The following is a 19,426-nucleotide window of genomic DNA, read 5'->3' as shown; positions in this document are numbered from 1 at the left end:
GATTGTTTTAAAGCCTGGTGTCTCCTCCAGGTTCCCGAAGAAAACATCCAAAGTGTGATCGGAGCTCTGCGGACCAAGAGCACGGCACAGTGAAGGAAGCCGGAGGAAAAACAATGACCGTTTTCAAAGTCATTTCATTCAAACGTTTATCATGTCCAAAAAGTGCCAAGAGCTTATTTAGCGGACTACTGTGGATCGGCTCTGAAAGGAAGGGATGTAACCACGAAGCGTGGGTGGAGTACGGGGGGGGGGGAGTGTGACGGTGTGTTAGGGATGCCTTTGTTACTTGATCATTTTCTTTGCCCCCACCCCTCCTTCCTTCCCCTGGCACTCGAGACCCTCCACTGCCTGCTCTGGTAGTTGTTGCTTTAGTTTACCAGACTGAATATGTTTCTTTTCCTCTCTAAAGCTGCTTCTTCCCACTCCCTGACCCTCATGAGCACCATACTGTATTAGTTACATAATTCCTCTAGTGGAAGAATGACGAATGTACTCTCAAAAACAAAATATATAAAAGCTCTCCATATTTTTATTTTATTTTCCACAGTTCATTTCTCAGTGCCAAGATGTTTGAATGCCTAAACTGATGCCTTTGTCAAAATACTATACATGTGTGCAATTGTAGGAGACAATTCTTTGAGACCGCCAGCGATGACGCAGCACCTGATTGAGTTATATGGTGTTTTTCTGTTGTTGTTTTTTGCTTTTAGCAGCTGTTGAACATCTTTTAATTAGAGCAATGATCTGACTGTCGGAGTCCATTGTTATATTCAGACGCTTGATCTGGTGGAACATGAAGTGAATCCAACATCTCGATGAGGAGATGATCATTCAAGTGTTTTAAAAAGTCACAAGCATTCACACTGTGAGCAACCTGGTTGATGGGTCACTGGAAATTAGCAGAATTCATCGACATATTTAACATAATTTAACAGATTCTTTGGCTCGCAAGCACAATTTATGTGGCATTTAAGGCTTCAGAGTAGCTCTTGAGAATCACAAGTTTATATATTGCTAAACTGAAATTCAGCAACAATAACTTTGATATTTGGATAATAATTGCAATGGTTCCTTTTCTCAGTTTTATACTATAAGCTGAACACCTTTGGATTTTTTAGTGGTCAAACTACACTAAATATATTTGCCTCTGGTAGCTTATTTTTTCGAGACATTCAAAGTCTCCAGAGGAGGAATCACACTGACGTTTATGATCCCTGACTTTTCATGTAGCACCACCAGCAGGTCAAAGTGGATCACATATTCAAAAATATCTCAACATCTAGGTATTGGCACAAAATTTGCTGCAGACACTCCACGACAATGTGTCCTAATAGCGCCATCATCAGGACAGAATTTGAATTTATCAACCAAATACCTTCAAAACTAATAAAGTCTGGGGCGTTGGTGGCTTAGTGGTAGAGCAGGCGCCTCATGTACAAGGCTGTTGCCGCAGGGGCCCGGGCTCAACTCCAGCCTGTGGCCCTCTGCTGCAGCCCCAGACCATTTATGTTATGCTAATGCTTTCTATCGATAGGTAGGAACTGCCCATTGGTTCGACAGCCCATTGTTCTGACCACATTAAACTCATTGTTCCGAAGTCTGTTCCGAAATCATCATGATGCCCTGTGGTTAAGGTCTGGTTAGGTTTAGGCACAAAAACCACTTGGTTAGGGTCAGGAAAAGATCACGGTGTGGGTTAAAGAAAGTGACAAACACATAAGCCGTGAGCCTGCTCCACCTCAAGCCGGTCGCGGCACACCATACGCCCGCCGCAAGCCGTTCAGCACCGCGGACAGTCAGACTAATGGGCTGTCGAACCAATGACATGGACCCTCGATAGGTACGATACAAAATGTTGCTTATAAAAAGAGTCTAGAATCCATTTCTGAATTCAGATGCAGACATTAGCATTTAAAAATCCAATAGGTTTCAGTTGGCAGTCGATAAATACCAGTTTTCAGGCATCAGAGCTTCATTGAGAAATATCTGCAGTTAATCAAAGCTTCAACAGGTGGGAGGTGGGTGGATGAGAGACAAGGACATGTGTTGGACATATTTGAATCAGTAGTTTTCAGTTGAAATTACTGCACCTAAAATAATTTTGTCAGCACGCAGGTCACAGTAATATCAGCCGTAACTTTTGAAACTATTGCAGACACTTGACTTTTTTAACATCTTGCTAGAGTATCTGTGAGCCTGACACGTGGTCAAAGTGTCCCAGTTTCAGTAGTGCTGGACTGTTGGTGACTGATGTAAGATGAGAGCAAGACACAAAACTATCACAAAGTTTAAGTGTCCTTGTCTGAGGATAACTAATTTTGATTTACGTTAATGCATAATGACATGCAGCGATTAACCTGGAAACGATTGAAACATTGGGGTCAGCCTGTACATACATACATTTGATTATTACACTTATTTACTTTCTCTCTGAGAGTTAGAGGAGAGGATCGTCACCATTCTCTTCTCTGTGCGTTCCGTAAGGCGCTGGAGCTACGAGGCAGTTAGCTTAGCTTAGCATAAAGACTGGGAACAGGGGAAACAGTTAGCCTGGCTCTGTCCAAAGTTTACACGTTACCAATTAACATAGGTGGGGCAAAGTTACAGTTAAGTCTCAACTTTTGGCACTCAAGTCCCAAGTGAAGACTGACCTGTCTCAAGTCAAGTCCCAAACTTTGAGTTTTGAGTCCTAAACAAGTCATATGGTGCTCTTCACCAAATGTAATGCCATTTTAACATCAGAGTAATGATATATACTAAATTTACAAAACTCATGAATGCTTTTTAAAATTTGTATTTGTTAAAACAACAAGAAAATAGTGCTGACTTAGAATACAGCACTATTAACCATTGTATTTTGTCTTGTATTTAGCTCATATCATATTGGAAAAATGTCCATAATTTCCCACATTGGTTTGGGGGAAGGTATTGAGTATTTTTAAGTTAAAGTCTCAGGTCCAAGTGACGAGTCGAGGTGTATAAGTCCAAGTTGAGGTGCAAATCTCTTTTGATTTTGTCAAGTTGAGTCCAAAGTCATGAAATTTCTGACATGAGTCAAAACCTCTGCAAAATAACATGCTGTATCTTGTTTGTTTAATCAGAAAATATCAGAAAAGTCAAAAAATCAACAAGTTGTAGTTTTGTTCTCTACTGTATATTTGATCGTTTTCTGGTCCCTTCCGATGACTCAACAATCACGTTGCTCACAGTGTGAAGCTGCAATAAGACCTGCTAAAAATGCAATGATAAAAAATGTTTGCATCTACAGAAGTAATAAATTACTGAGCCACTTTGACAATGTACAATAAAAATAATGACATAAACATAAGCTATGGTTCACACAGGGAAGGAGCCCTGGTGTCCATGTAGGTGTTGAAGCTGCCCCTCCCCTGCCCCAGTCTGCACTTTAATGCAGGTTCCACCCCCACAGGCCTGCTGTACTGATGTGAAAACGGGGGAGGGCTATTTACTGTAGAGAGATCCTGTCCAGGAGATTTCTGTTGGTCTTAAACATTTGGTGATTATGTTTTTCTTTCTTATTTGTTGTTTTCACGCCACCTTGCACCTAACAACAGCCTCTCTTCTGATCAGATGTGATTAGTAGACACCCTGTATTTATCAGTGTTAAAACAGGAGGAAGGTGACATTTCTTCTTAATCCATTTCAAAGAAAAAAAGTTGAAAGCTTTTCATTTGGAGCTTCTTGTGTGGAAAAAATAAACAAGCTTTTCTTTGTTTTTGGAGCTTGTTGCGTGTTCAGTTTTCATCAATGTGTCATTATTACTGTCCTTGCTTATCCCCGGGGATTGTCCTCTCACTGTCATATGTTCCCAATGTGTACTTTAATCAATAAACTGGTGACATCTCTGCCCAAAGTGGTCGTCAGAGCCTCCAGATTAACTATAAATCAGATTTCTATGAGTATTTTGACATGAAAATGGGAAAATAATACGCTACAGTTTAACGAGAAGTCATCTTTGAGCAGAGTGCAAATGCATGAACAGGATATTAATATCATCGGCTAATGAGGAGTACTGGATGTAAAGTAAGGGAACAGAATAGTACATGCAGCAGGGACACAACCTGGAAAAACAAGCGCGACACAAACCTGAAGTGAAGCATGTCATCTGGTGCTTACAATAACCCGCCGAGCACAAACAGCAGCGGTGAAGACTTTCTCTGACAGTGTTTGTTACATCACTACTTCATCAGTTCAACAACAGCTTGTTTTCTCTGAGAGGAAAGACACTTTAAAAAACCCTCTGAGCACAAAGCGGCAGGCAGGGAAAATAAGCATCAGAAAAATAGAGCTGGTGTTTTTCCTCATTAAAAAAAAAGCTGGTTAGATATATACGTACCTTTTGAAAAACTACACCAAGCATAATGAAATGTAAAACTAGGCATCCATTTTCAGCCATTTATGTGAAGCCGGGTTGTGGGGGCAGCAGGCCGAGCAAAGCAATCCAGATTTCCTTCCCCCCAGCACCCATATTTTAAGACACCACAGATTCAAAGTAAGTAAAAAAAAATACAACCTCAAGATGTTAGCAAGAATGTGGCAGGCAGACAGTGAACGATCCATCCATCCATTTTCATCCACTTATCTGGGCCAAGTCGCAGGGGCAGCAGGCCAAGCAAAGCACCCCAGATGTCCCTCTCCCCACCAACGCTTTCCAGCTCCTCCTGGGGGACCGCAAGGTGTTCCCAGGCCAGATGAGATATGTAATCCCTCCAGCATGTTCTGGGTCTGCCCCAGGGCCTCCTACCAGTTGGATGTGTCCGAAACACCTCTAACAGGAGGCGCCCAGGAGGATCCTGATTAGATGCTCGAACTACCTCAACTGACCCCTTTCGACATGAGGAGGAGTGGCTCTACTCCGAGCTCCCTCCGGATGTCCGAGCTCCTCACCCTATCTCTAAGGCTGAGCCCAGACACCCCACAAAGGAAACTCATTTTGGCCACTTGTATCCGCGATGTCATTCTTTCGGTCACTACCCAGAGCTCATGACCATAGGTGAGGGTTGGGACAAAGATGGACCAGTAAATCAAAAGCTTTGCCTTCCGGCCCAGCTCCCTTTTCACCATGACGGTCCAGCACAGCGCCTGCATCACTGCAGATGCAGCACCAAACCGCAATCCATCTCACACTCCATTCTACCCTCACTCATGAACAAAACCCTGAGATACTTGAACTTGAAGAATGAGATTGCGGATACAAGAGGCCTGAAATGAGATTCCTCTGTGGGGTGCCTGGGCTCAGCCTTAGAGATAGGGTGAGGAGCTCGGACATCTGGAGGGAGCTCGGAGTAGAGCCGCTGCTCCTCATGTCGAAAGGGGTCAGTTGAGGTAGTTCGAGCATCTGATCAGGATCCTCCTGGGCACCTCCTGTTAGAGGTGTTTCGGGCACTTCCCACTGGTAGGAGGCCCCGGGGCAGACCCAGAACACACTGGAGGGATTACATATCTCATCTGGCCTGGGAACGCCTTGGGGTCCCCCAGGAGGAGCTGGAAAGCGTTGATGGGGAGAGGGACGTCGGAAATGCTTTGTTCGGCATGTTGCCCCCTGGATAAGCAGTTGAAAATGGATGGTTAGAATTGTAATTTGCTTTGTTAATAAGTCATAACTAAAAAAAATTACCAGCTGCTTTGCAAAAGTTAAAAAGCTTTTAATGTATAGGCTTCACGCCTACGCATTTCATCATCAGGGCATGAGGGACATGTCCTGATGAGTGAACTAAACTGAGTGTGGGTGTTTTTTATTGCTTACATTTGTGAATTGCAGTATTTGTGCCATTTACTCTTTCATAAGTTGTATATAGTGTCACTTAAATGCTCATCTGGACTTTATCTGTAACGTGCATATGAACACAACCAAATCAATCATAATCTCCCTCATTCTGAGAAACACGTTCATATTACAAGGTGTAACTGAAGCCTTTTGGGGGCGTCACTGGGGTCGTACAGCTCTAGTTTTAATTTAAAATACAACTTCATGTGGAAAAACAAAATCTGTTTTGCACACACACCTGTCCCTCTGTTGGTCTCTCTACCACTGAGCTCCAGTGATTCCCTTCCTCCACTCACAGCCTGCAGCTGATGTGACAGCAGGAGAGACTGCAGGTATATCAGTTGTCTGTATTATTTGACCTGAGTAAACACAGCAGAGAACAGCCAGGTCCTTGTAGCCTCCACACGTCACCTTTTCTCTGCTTCAGCTCACTTCAGCACAGAGGAGGAGGAGGAGGAGGAGGAGGAGGAGGAGGTGGAGGAGGTGGTGGTGAGGGAGGGCTGCTCCAGCTGCAGAAACCCTCTCTACAGAGCAGGGTTAAAGGAGAGGACATGGTCAGTTAGTGTTTTCCCTCATCATGATCATCTTTCTCCTTACGTAATCCCCTACAGTTCAGCTCTGCGGTTCACTGATGTGCCAGTAAAGGCTTGTGCTCACCTGCAGGGGTGTAAGTAACTAATTACTTTTACTCTTGTCATTGTTTAGATGTTTCTTTGGTGTATGTGTTTAATTTATTGACTAATTATCTTGGTATACTTGTACTTTACTAGAGTATGTATGTCCCTTCTATGTTTCTATGCCTCGACTCCACTACAGTTCAGAGGGAAGTGTTGTAGGGGAGACCAGGGTTGGTTGTCACACGGACTGGTTGTCACAGTGCTTATTACAGCCACATGAGGGTGCTGTGACATAAGCCCCTTTTACACTGCCAGATTTTCTGCGAATGTTGGGCTGTTTTGGCGCCAAGCTGCAAGCGTTTAGACACTCCTGCTCATTTTGCACTGGTCATTTTGTGGATCACACACAAACATTGAGGTGAGGAGATTTTTTGTGATATTCATGGGTCAGTAAGTCTCATGCTGGTGTTGTTTTTATATTAAAAGCTTGTAGTTTATTAGTCATATAAAACACTTTGAGTCAAGTTTTAGCTAGCAAGCTAAAGCCATAGTAACTAGTTTAAAATGTTTGTCAAGAGGTCAGTTGTGGACGGCTGTCACATCATTAGAAAACAACATTGTATCTAAACACTTCCATACTTCACCCTATTTGACATTTTAATAAAAGTTCCTGGTCATACTGTGATGGAGATGAATCTATTCCAGTCTCACTGTTTCATTTAATGTTATATTCATAATGAACTGCTATGAAACAACGACTTTAATAATGGCCCTTTTTTTTTCTTCAGCACTGTAAATTCGTTAATTTTACTTCTTATGACAGAGGATAGCTCAGTCAATCACCTGGTTCAAATTCATGGTTTAACCTCCTGAGACTAGAACTTTTGGGTAACACTTCATAAGACAGCCCGCGTTTTAGAGTGTACCTTTCGCCCACTTTCTCGGGAGTTAGCGTATAACTCCCAATCACTTACCACATACTTCCCCGGGAGTTAGAGTAGTATGTGCTAAGTGACCGCGAGGGATACTCTAACTCCCGGGAGTGTAAAATGAAAGGAATACACATTTCAAGCCACGACCTTATGCTTTCATTTAATGAAAAATGTTTTGATGATGAGCAATTCACACAAGAGTAAAAACTATGACAACCAACCCTGGATCCCCTACTTTTTACCCCAAAACACGTGTTTGACGCTTAGTTTTTACATCAAAAACATACTTATATAATATGATGCATACTACGAATCCACCCAGTAATATGCAAAGTATTTAAAATTGGCTCCACATTGATGTTTTACAACATTAAACTGCTCTTACATGTACCTGTTAGTGACAAAAACAGAATAATATTCTATAATATTGTGAAGATCATTCTGCTCAATGAGTACTTTTGATACTTTAAGTGCATTTTGCTGATAATACTTGTGTGATTTCACTTAAATAATATGTTAAATTCAGGACTTTTACTTGGCTTGACTTTACAGTTGTATTTTTTCTTGTACCTGAGGAAAATATCTCTTTACAGTAACCGCACTTCTATTTAAAGTAAAATATTCCTTCCACCCCTGCTTATCTCGCAGTTCCCACTCACTGCAATTAAAGTAAGAAGTTAAAAGTCAAGTGGAGCTGCAAACACAAGAACATCTCATCACGGCTAATTAAAATGCACCACTTTGCCCTGCTCCATCGATTCGCATTCTGTTGAGCTGCGAGGTCACTGGTGGGAAATCTCCACCCACACGGACATGACAAATCAAAACTTTACGAGTCAGATATAAACAGCGATGAGTCAGCACTTCTTCCAAACAAAGCTGGATATCAACAATAACACATCTTCATGTATCACACACAGTTTACTGTTGTCTCCTCACTGGATTGATGGGTCTTAGATTTGTTTTACTGAAATATACAGTGCTAGCGAGTAAGCTAACAACCACATATTGTAGCTTGGCAAAGAAAAAACTAAACTATATCTGCACTATAGCTCTCTCTTAATATTCCTAATATTTAATCAGCTGATCTGTGCAAGCAGTTCCTGTTTCCTTTGCTCACTAAATTTAAAGTGAATTAAATCAGAATTTTTGGATTTGACCTGCAAGTTGTCATTTTGTCTACAGACATCTGTGACACAAGTATGACCCTATAGCATCCCCTTAAAGGAACACTTCACCCCTGAAATGACCATTTGGGTATCTGTAATGCCCTGTGCAACATTTAATTAATGAAGAAAACTTTGTTTATCTCGCATGTCTCAACAAAATTGGAAATTCTGACCAATCAAGAGCAGCTGTCTCGCACAAGGCATTTGATCTGGTCCGCTTGTAAATGCTGCTGTGAAAACATGAACCATCTCTAGGCAATTATACAACTTTGGAACAAAACTAGCCCCTGATTCAGACCAAAGCAAGACCCTAGGTCTGAAAGCACCTTTATCTCTGCTCTCCTCAAAGCCAGACTCCATCGACAAAAACAGAAGTTTTACCTCACTGAACACAGATCAGTTAGTTTAGCACTTTCACACAGAAACTACTAACCTGAAATCATCCAGACATTACTCGGAGGAGCTGTAGAGTTGGATCAAACATCAAACAGACTTTATTCTGCCAGTTCCCTGGTACACAGTCTGTGTGATGTCCGATAAAGCCCTTTGTTCGAAATTCACACCAAGCGAGTGGGCGTGTTGACGACGTTTCTAGCATAAGGCACCAAACAGAAAAAAAAACATCCAAGGGTAAGGAACAAGGATTCTTTATGTTACGGCTGTATGTGTTCTGTGCTGCTGACACAGCGTCCCTCCATTGTAGATCTGCCCAGGTGTGCTGCATTACTTAACGAGGTGCATTGCACCTGGTCCTGCTGCCTCTTTGCTTGTTTATTCTTTAATAAATCCAATGGATTTAAGTGTTTTAAAGGTCAGTGATGGAGTTTTGTTCGCCCCAAAGGGCAGCCCAAGGGTGGGGTGTAACAATTACATGAAGACAGCAACTAAAATGTCTAACTAGAAAGATGATGAGATTCGTTACTTCTGTTGGTATCGGCCGAGGCTGAAATTGTCTGGCAAATATACGGAACAGCAGCAGACTCAGCTACCAGCTATGTGACCGCAGTGTAATCTGGATCATGTCCTGCCTCCTACATGCTCTCCCCATGTGCCATCCTTCGCCTACACCAAATGGAGTATTTCCAGTAGGTGAGAATGCTTCTGACATGGACAATCTCCTGTCGACAATGTCCAGAGTTCATATGAGAAACGGCTTCTGTTTGCTTTATTTTTTCAACTCAACTCCACTCAAATTTATTTATAAAGCACATTTAAGAACAACTCATAATGACCAAAGTGCTGCACATGAAGAATAAGGTGCTAAAAACACCAGGCAACATAACTGTCAGGTAAACAGCTCACACATTTAGAGACACAACACACACACAGGCACGCATCAGGGAAGACCACATCAGGGGGACTCAAACGCTAATGAATAAAAGTAGGTTTTGAGCCTGGACATAAAAGAGTCAATGGAGGGGGCAGATCTGATTGGGAAGATCTGATTTACATTTTGCTGGCAGACACAGCAAAGGCACGATCACCCCTGAGCTCGAGTCTGGAGTGAGGGCAGGCAGGAGCCCCAGGTCAGCTGACCTGAGGGACCTTGGAATAGAGGGGTTAGGAGGTCTGCGATGTAGGATGGGGCAAGACCATTAAGGGCTTGTAAACAAACAGGAGAACTTTAGAATGAATTCTGAACTTTACTGGCAGCCAGTGGAGAGAGGCTAAAAAGCGGAGTCAAATATCACGCCAAGATTTTTGATATGGGGTTTGACATAGTTAGAGAGGCTGCCAAGCTTGTCAGAAATCTCTGTGATGGAGTCAGGGGGGCCAAAGAGGACGCCTGATATGCCCTCCTTCAGCTAAAAGAAGTTCTATGCCCTCCAGTTCTTTATGTCCTCAAGGCAGTTTATGAGACTGGCAACAATGGCGGTTATGCTTGAGAGGAAGATACAGCTGTGTGTCGTCAGCATAGAAGTGGAAGGAGATGTATTTTGTGACTTTGGTGTTTTCAAGGGTAAGTTCGAATTCACCAAAGTCACACTATGACACAGACTAACTACAGATGGATGCAGTGATAGGTCAGAAGCTCCCGTGTTTAATGAGGTAAAATTACTGTTTTTGTCAGTGGAGTCTAGCTTTGAAGAAAGCGTAGATATGTTTCACTTTCTGTTTAGTTCCCCGTCGGAAAGAGGTCTGTTTGGAAAGTACAGAGCGTACGACTGGAAAAATGTGACCTAGATTATACTGTACAAGTAGTGTGAGAGTTTGTAAACAGATGTTTTGATATACTTTTGCTGCTGTTAAACATAGTTGCTGTTTACTTCAATTCTTCAGGAATTTTCTCTTTTTTTTGGATTCTTCGTTTGATGCATGTGAGAAAAACAGAATTTTCTTCATGAATTCAATGTAACACAGGTTGAGTAACTGAGGTACAAATGATTATTTGGGGGTTGAAGTATTCCTTTATAAGTATGTCAGCCAAAAATGTCTTGCAGGTGTTCTCGACTGCTCAGAACGTGACTAAACAGCTGGACAAAATTATGAACAAAATAAGGTTTTGTACTTACAGTTGGTCCTATGTGATCTCACAGATTGATCACAGGTCGTATGTTTTATGCTCACTCAGTAGTTCTGTCATAAGTACATTTCCATACACTCTGAGGGTCCTCGACTTGTCACAATGATGAATGGCCCTCAGACCTCAGGAGCTCAGTGGGGAGAGCACAGCAACAACAGACCCAGAGTGAATGTACTGACTTCAGCCACACTCACTGTGCTGTAAGAATCAAACTGTCCATCAGCTGCAACAGTCAGTGGTTAATATCAGTAAATTATAGTCGTGGTTACGGTCGAGATCAGCTTCAGACAGCTGCAACGTTCAATACTGTTAAAGTTCAGTAAAGTTACTGTAAAGAACTATGCAATTTGGGTTTAGAAACAGATTAAAAACAAAGATCTTCTCCATTTAAATCCAATTAAATATTCATTCATCATATCTTTAAACACAAGAATGCTTTCCTTACATACAGAGAGCAAAACAGTACATCCCATGCTCAGTCCTCAGAATACAGCCAGCACATGAGCACCTTTTAATGCTAATTATTAAGTATTCAAAGTATTCAGAGCCTTTACCTAAAGGACCAGTGTGTAGGCTTTAAGGGGATTTTTTTTGGCAGAAATATTATAATAAGTATATTTTATTTAGTGTATAATTAATTACCCGAGAATAAGAACCGCTGTGTTGTAGTTACCTCAGGATGAGCAGATTATATCGACACAGGGAGCGGGTCCTCGTCTACGGAGATCGGCATGTTGCAGTGACATGTTTCTACAGGAGCACGAATGGACAAACCAAACACTGGCTCTAGACGGAGCCGTTCATAATTTCTCATTGGCCACCGAAGTTAGCAGCCCCTCTACAACAAGCAGCCTTGGAAAAACACTGATTTTTGAAAGTGAAACTGCTTTATTCACTGTTTTTACCAGTTTAAATCACCAAGTCCATTTGTACCTCTGCAGATAATTTGGCTCCGCGTAAAAAACCTCCTGAACGTCTGGATTGTAAGTTATCAGACACATTAACAGGTGATAGGCGAGCAGCCTGTCTCTGACAAGCCAAACAGCATAGAGAAAACACTGATTTGTAACGTGACACTGCTTTATTTAGTGTTTATACTAGTTTTAAGCACCTGGTCTGATTGTTTTGGGAAAGAGGAGACCTCAGAGGATAATGCGGCTGTGATAAAAACCTCCTGAACAATGTATACTGAATACATTTACATGTACAGATAAGTTGAGGTACGGTTATAGCTTGTCTACGCCATTAAATTGGACTACTGTCCTTGTCCCAGTATACAAGCACGAGAGGGGAATAGATTTTTGACCCAAACATGTCTGACTCTGCTATGATAGATGGAGATATGCCTCTTTTCATCTAGTTAGCATTGAACCTTTTTCCAGTTGACCTATTACGTCACAGACCAAACAATCGACAAACAAGTTAGCTACAGTTAGCTAGCAGCTAACTGGTGCCATGGTGGACAACTTTACAGCTCTGTACATTTTGTCCATCCAAAAATGCACCACTCTGGATGTAGATTTCATCATGTTGTGACCAGCTTCTTCTTCTGTTACACAATTAATGCTATTTGACTTCTGGGTCAAAGCCCAGGGCGGAAACTGTGGAGCATGCTCAGAGCGCCTCGGCCAGTTTGGGTCCGATTGCAATATACGTGCAGGGGTAATTTAACTCCCAATCACATTATCTGGGTGTGTTATGGTGATTTAGTCCGATTTCAGTCGGACTAACATGTTTGCATGTCTTTTAAAAGTCCAGTTTTAGTTGGACTGACAATAAATCAGTTTTCTCTAATGTCATGTAAACGCACTGATTGAAGGAATTCTAACCAGGAGAAGCGTCAGTTGGCTGCAATGTACAATCCCCACCACTAGACGCCACTAAATCCCCCTAAATCTAACACACTGAACCTTTAAAAAAAAAGTACTGTAAAAAATACTTAATTACAAACAAAAGTCCTGCATTCAAAACCTTACTCAGGTAAAAAGTATGCAAGTATTATCAGTAAAACTTTAACGTATCAAAGAATTCTAGAAAATCATGAGGAATGTATGCAAGATGATTTCAGTATTTATTAAAACACAACTGATGTGGTAAAAAAAAATAATTTATTTTTTATATAGAGTCTTTCATTCCCTCCATACTGTCAAACTAACACTGTGGGTAAAGTGGCTTCATTCTCTAATACATCCAGATCAGGAGCACGGCACATTCCATGAAACGCTGTGCACAACATGCACGCACTATTGATGAGTTCATGTTGTAAAATTGATTCGCCAAAACATGTTTTCTCCCTGGCAGAGTGCCTTCACCTCTATTTGCAGTTGGCACAGAGATATCGTGGGTTTTTGTTATTGTGGATTATTTTGCCGTCACCAGCTTTACAAACAGTTCAGTGTTTTACAAACACTTCACCGGCCTGCAGAGTGCCACAACATATCATTTGAGATGATCCCAAAACCACATGAGTGTTGATTCCACAGTGAATCACTTCATTCACTGAACCACTTTTCTCTCACAGTCACTTTGCTGTGCAGCAGCAAATGAACAACATCTGAGAGCAAACAAAACATTTTACAGTATGAACCACCTGAAAGCCGATTGTGTTTTCTAGTAGGAAACTTGTCCAATTCATTACAACTTGGGTCTGACTTTGATACTTATGGTTCACTAAAGTAATTAACAATACAAGAACTGATAGCCAAAACAATGGAAATAAAGCCCAAGTAATGAGAGCTGCAGCTGCAACTACTGTTACCAATTAATCTGCACCACTTGCAGATTAAATAGTAAAAACCGTCCAACCGTCTAAAAGATATTTTACAATGATACAAAACAGAAAAAGGCAGAAAATCTTCAAAGCAGAGAAGCTGCAACCAGATAAATATTCACATTTTTTCACAGTTTTGCTCAATCGATTTGTCGTTTCAGCTCGAGTTGTGATAAAACAATAAACTCTTTGATGTCTTTGCCGTATGACCTTCATGCAGGGTAAAGTGAGCTGTGTCAGTGACAGTTTGCTGCTGGATCGACCGCCCTGCACTCAGCTTGACGTCACTGCAGGGCGGAGGGACACGAGGGTCCATCGCCTGTGGAGAGCAGCTGGCTTCAAGACTGCAGCGTGGCCCCCGATCGGCTCCCTGAGGCGCCCGGGGGATCAGCGGGAGGCTCAGCCAAACATCCAGCCTTTCATCCACTGCTGAGGAGCGCAGCAGCTCACAGGAGGGACTTCACCAGCGCCACCATGTGGTCAACACCACAAGCTACGTCCACCACTTGACCAGGCACAGTTACCTGATGGAAAATTACAGAGGCACAAAACTTAGGAGAAGAAGATGGAGTAAGATTAAGATGATTGTTCTTCAGTTTATTAATCATTTTAATTGATGTCAGAAAAAAATAGGAAAAGTGAACTTTCTGCAACATGTGTTTTCTTTCTAAGACTGATAGTAAAAAAAGGTCACCTAAAATTGACCCTTCACTAAGTCCCGCCCCTTTGCGATCGTCCCACAAGCTAAGCATGGAGCCCACACTGTAACTAACTGTACTCCCTGAAGAAATATTATCATATTTTTGGGGTTAAAAAGACAAAGATAGTTAGAAGCTAAAGCCGAACTATAGGCTACAGATCACAGTGTAAAAGTGAACCACCACATCACTGCTGATCGCCACAGCACACAATGAATATAAAGGGAAACTTTGCTGATATTGAACCAGCTGTGTGGCATCGCAGTGTGTGCAGATGAACAGTGTTTGGCTTCGACCTGTGGTGCTGCCAGCACCCGGCCCTCAGGGATCTCCGGGGGAAGAAACAAACAACAACGTTCAAACAACGTTCATCTGCACACACTGCGATGACACACAGCTGGTTGAATATCAGCAAAGTTTCCCTGCTTCCCTTCACTGGTTCCTGTACAGCAGGGTCGGCCTTTGTTTCACTGTTATAATCATTAAAAAGCAAAAGCAGCATGTGTATACACTCAGTAGGCTATATCTTCAGTACCTAGCTAGCTAACCCTACACTTTTCAGGGTTTGATTTTGGTTTTGGAACAGAGAAGAAACGTATATCTTTTCCCAACCTCTCCAGGTAATGAGTATCATTAATACACGACGTGTATTGTTAAATGTTGCTGTTGTCCCTGGTTTCATATGAGAAGAGGAAAAGTTTTCTAGCTGCTAGGCTAATTTATACAATATAAAATGCCATAGGCTTGTGCCAAAAACATTAGCATGTTGTATTTGTGGGGGAAAATGTGTCCAAATAAAGATAAGTACTTTGTTAATCCTGCCAGTTGTAGTGAAGCTGATTTGTGTACTTGTGTTTTAAATTGTTGCTATTAAGCCATGTTTAATGTGTGTTTAATGTGTGTTTTGGGTGTGTTTAGAATCAACTAAACGCAACAGCACTTCACAGAAAACCCGTCACCGACTAGTGTTTTGGAGGTGTAACTGCAGAGTGACACAGACACGCCACCGCACAAGTATAAATGCTCAAGAGTGACTGCTGAGTCAAGTACGACACGTAGTGGTAATAATCAGTATACGGGTCCAGTGTGTGGTTTAATTTCAAACTGGTTTGAAAACTTTTACACTGGCCCAACTCTAGTGCTAATGTAAGTCTGTGTGACTTATATCTGAGATCTCTACAGGGGACATACAGGTGGTGAGATTTTTACACCTTTGACACACATTTTAACCAGAAAATGTTCTTTTTGATGCAGAAACATGGGGTATATTATCAAATTCAGATTTTTTTGTACTTTACATTTTGTACAGATCTTTATTACAGGTATTTAAAAACCTTGTGAGATTATGATGATAAGAAGAAGAGTTTTTACCCCACATACTGGAAGTATGAAGAAACAAGGAACATGCATACTGCACAGTGTGTGTATTTTATTTTGATTTAAATAAAGAATAAGTCAAACAAAACCCTTATTATTCTTAGCTCACAAACTGATGTGCTTCATCCTGTACAGTACATCAGCTGCATGGTTGACTCTTTGTTTGCATGACTAATATTGAATCAGTGTTGTCTTACCCGCCACGGGAAGTACTGGTCGTCTCTCTTCCCAATGCCCAAACAACCTCTCACATTCTTCCCCCAGACGAAGAGCTCGCCTCGATCTGCAACACAACCATCAAACATCAGCACGCTGTGAGGCTGAGCGCCTGCTGAGACTCAACACAGGGCAGCTGCAGTTTCAACAAGTCAGACCTTTCAATGGAATTTATCTTTAAGACATGCAGAATGTACTTAAATAGAATAATAACAACCACAACTCATAATGTTCCAGTATGTCTAAACAATAGCTAATGTTGACACAAAGCTTGTCTTTTTTCTTTTTTTAAATCAAATTTAAACACAAAAAAGCAAATTACTTATATATTAGTTCATAGGATGTAGCAGTTAGAGGTTACATTATATAACTAGGTACACACGGATATCAATACACATTATACCCACAGAATGTGAGCATCAAACATGCTCACATCCCTGAATGTGTGTGTGCCCAAACATGGACACATAAACCCCATTTCCACCGAGCAGTACAGTTCGGTTCAGTTCAGTTCGGTTCAGTATGCTTTTTTCTTTTCTGTTTCCACTGTGAAAAGTTGTGGATGGTACCAATGGAGCCGTTCTGTACTGTCCCCATGTTTGGTCCCCCCTCTGTTGGGGTACCTATCACACAGATCTGGTACTAAAAGGTGGAGCTGTGAACACTGCAGTCTGATTGGTCAGTAGAGGACAGTCACTCTGCTCAGGGCTGAGTTGTGGCTGGTTTTGAGGCTCATGTAACCACTGTTCATACTGTGGAGAGTTTTATTAGTAAACTGTAACTATAAAATGAAAGGATGTTTTGCTGCCTCTCTCAGCAGCTGGAGTTGGAGGAAAAACTAACTGGGCCGACTGCTGGCAACTTTTAAGGTGGAACGTTAACTTGTAATGTGACTCAGTGCATGAGGTGACGACATGAATCAATCAACACACCTTAAATATTCCATATGACAACACTGACCATTACTTTAGTTTATATATGACATACACTTTTAGTAATGAGTGGATCTTCAAGTGTTCATATATATATCAGTTTCAGCCAGGTTGTGTGAACTGCATATATTCTAATCCTCACTCGGAGGACAAAAAAAGCGTTGAGGAGCACAGAGCTATGGCAACACTAAACCCCTGAGCTTGCCTGAGAAGGACTAAATGCACAAACCCCCTATTTTTAAATATCCCATGGAGAGAGACTCTCACTGCAGCCTGTTCTAGTTTGTTCTGAAAATGTTGGCGTGCAGCCTCGTTCTGTGATAAACAAGGTGCAGACTTCCATCTGTGCCACCGCTGATGAGGAAATACAGTGAGTGCTGGATGGAGCAGTGATTGACAACAACCACGCCCACATGAAAGAGCACTGTTTGCAGTGGAAACGCCAGCGTCTAGATACCATGTCTGAAGGGTTGGTGTTTGGCAGAAACGGGGCTGTAGTTACCCACATATTCATGTCAGCGATAAAGAACAAGAAAACACTTCTATGCTATCATTCTCATTACTTCAGCTGTCATATAATCAAAGATCATTGGGAACATTGTGTTTTATATATCTCAACCATTTTTCCATCTTTCTTCAAAAATATGCACTTGATTTCTAACTCCATTTCGTATACCTCCCTCCCAGGATCCTTCCATTTAACACTGGTTAAGTTATCTTTTAATCAGTTCCTTGTACTTGCAAGTAACAGGACTAGCTGAGAAGCTTGGACATCCTGAGGGAGCTCGGAGTAGAGCCGCTCCACCTTCGAGTCGAAAGGGGTCAGTTGAGGTGGTTCGGTAGGATGCTTCCTGCCCACCTCCTGTTAGAGGTGTTCCTGGCACATCCAACTGGTAGGAGGCCCCGGGGCAGACCCAGAACACACTGGAGAGATTACATATCTCATCTGGCCTGGGAACACCTTGGGGTCCCCCAGGAGGAGCTAGAAAGCGTCGCTGGGGAGAGGGACATCTGGGGTGCTTTGCTCAGCCTGCTGTCCCCGCGACTTGGCCCGGATAAGCGGTTGAAAATGGATGGATGGTTTACTGTCTGCTCGCCACATTCTCGCCAACATCTTGAGATTGTGTTTTCTTTATACTTACTTTGAATCTGTGGTGTTTTAATATATCGAATATTCCTTCCAACAGTTTGAATTTGTTGTTTCATATGTTTTTGCACATTTGATCCCAGTCAGCTGTAGATATACTGCATGACAGTTCATGAGAGCTCGTCTTTTTTATAACACAATAATTGCAAAGTGGTGACTGGCATGTTTTCACCACTTTTTGACATTTCATAGACTAAACAATGAATCAAAAAATAATGGGCAGATTAATGATAATAAAAATCTCTGTTAGTTGCAGCCCTGAGAGCAAATACCTCTGAATTGTTCTTGAATATACTAACCTTCCACCAATGTCTAAAACCAAAAGAAATATTTTAGGAAGTGGCAGTTCAAGGGTAAAAATACTTCTGGCTGTTGTTGCCTGGTTAAGAATTTTGACTCTGACTCACAAAAAGTGGCTTAAAGGTTTTCTTCCTTCACTGTTGTCATCACTAAGGAGACTGTCTGCCTTCTCTCAGACTGCCGCGTTGAAGATAAAAACAAGACAAGCAGCAGACTTTTCTGTTCAGTGCCATAAACACACTAAATTACCTGACTCAACAGTAAACTGCTCCTCCAGACGTTTGTGCTTCACTTTTAGCACTTCAGACTGGATGACACAGAATGACTTTGCTGTTTATGAGTTTTATGTTTCCATCTTTTATCCTTGCTGGAAACAAAAAGGCTCAGGAGGATAAAGCTGATGTTTTAAAACCTGAAGCAGAAATCCTCTAAAGTAGCATCAGTAAATCTTGTATTTCACGGTGTGATGCTGATTTGACATAGAGATCAGAGCCCGTATTCACAAAGAATCTTAAGACTAAAAGTAGCTCTTAGTGACGTCATTCTAAGAAATCTTAGAATTCCTCGAATTCTTAAACAGAGAAGATAGCGGAAAGACAGAGAGGAAGGAGAGATATTCTCCGTATATTGAACGACAGTGATTTAATAAGACACTACCGGCTTGATCGTCCAGGGATAATGTTTGTGGTTGACCTCATCAGGGATGAGCTTACTTTTCCCACCCAGCGTAGTAACGCAATAATGCCCGCTTTGGATTGCAGCATGTACCAGCGCTTCTCACACTCATCGCTTGTGCGTAAAAGGAGAGGGAACGACGCATTAATTTGTTGGGCAATGTGCTCCCAAGTCTGCCTCTTCCCTTGTGCCGTGATCCCGGGACCGAATTTCACTCCTTTGTTCTCCTCCACGAGCTGTGCCAACAGCAGGCACTGCTCTTCTGTCAAGTTTGGCTTTCT

At 41.9% G+C, this 19,426-nt stretch overlaps 2 protein-coding genes across 2 annotated transcripts in view; one reads left to right on the top strand and one right to left on the bottom strand.

Annotated features, from left to right (window-relative positions):
* The window catches only part of castor2 (cytosolic arginine sensor for mTORC1 subunit 2), a 33,665-nt gene extending 29,791 nt beyond the window's left edge, over nucleotides 1–3,874 (top strand). Inside the window, exon 9 of the mRNA XM_049591269.1 lies at nucleotides 31–3,874. Within this exon, the coding sequence (XP_049447226.1) occupies nucleotides 31–93 (63 nt within the window). The 3' untranslated portion in view covers nucleotides 94–3,874. The remainder of the gene's footprint in view (nucleotides 1–30) is intronic.
* A 7,608-nt stretch (nucleotides 3,875–11,482) lies between these two features.
* Nucleotides 11,483–19,426, bottom strand: part of rcc1l (RCC1 like) — a 21,707-nt gene continuing 13,763 nt past the window's right edge. The window contains exons 11-12 of the mRNA XM_049591262.1: nucleotides 16,073–16,158; nucleotides 11,483–14,324 (exon numbers count right to left, since the gene is read on the bottom strand). Of these exons, the coding sequence (XP_049447219.1) occupies nucleotides 14,247–14,324; nucleotides 16,073–16,158 (164 nt within the window). The 3' untranslated portion in view covers nucleotides 11,483–14,246. The remainder of the gene's footprint in view (nucleotides 14,325–16,072; nucleotides 16,159–19,426) is intronic.

The sequence above is a fragment of the Epinephelus fuscoguttatus genome, linkage group LG12 (genome assembly GCF_011397635.1).
Source record: "Epinephelus fuscoguttatus linkage group LG12, E.fuscoguttatus.final_Chr_v1".
Taxonomy (NCBI): Eukaryota; Metazoa; Chordata; class Actinopteri; order Perciformes; family Serranidae; genus Epinephelus; species Epinephelus fuscoguttatus.
This window is presented reverse-complemented; position numbering and strand designations above follow the sequence as displayed.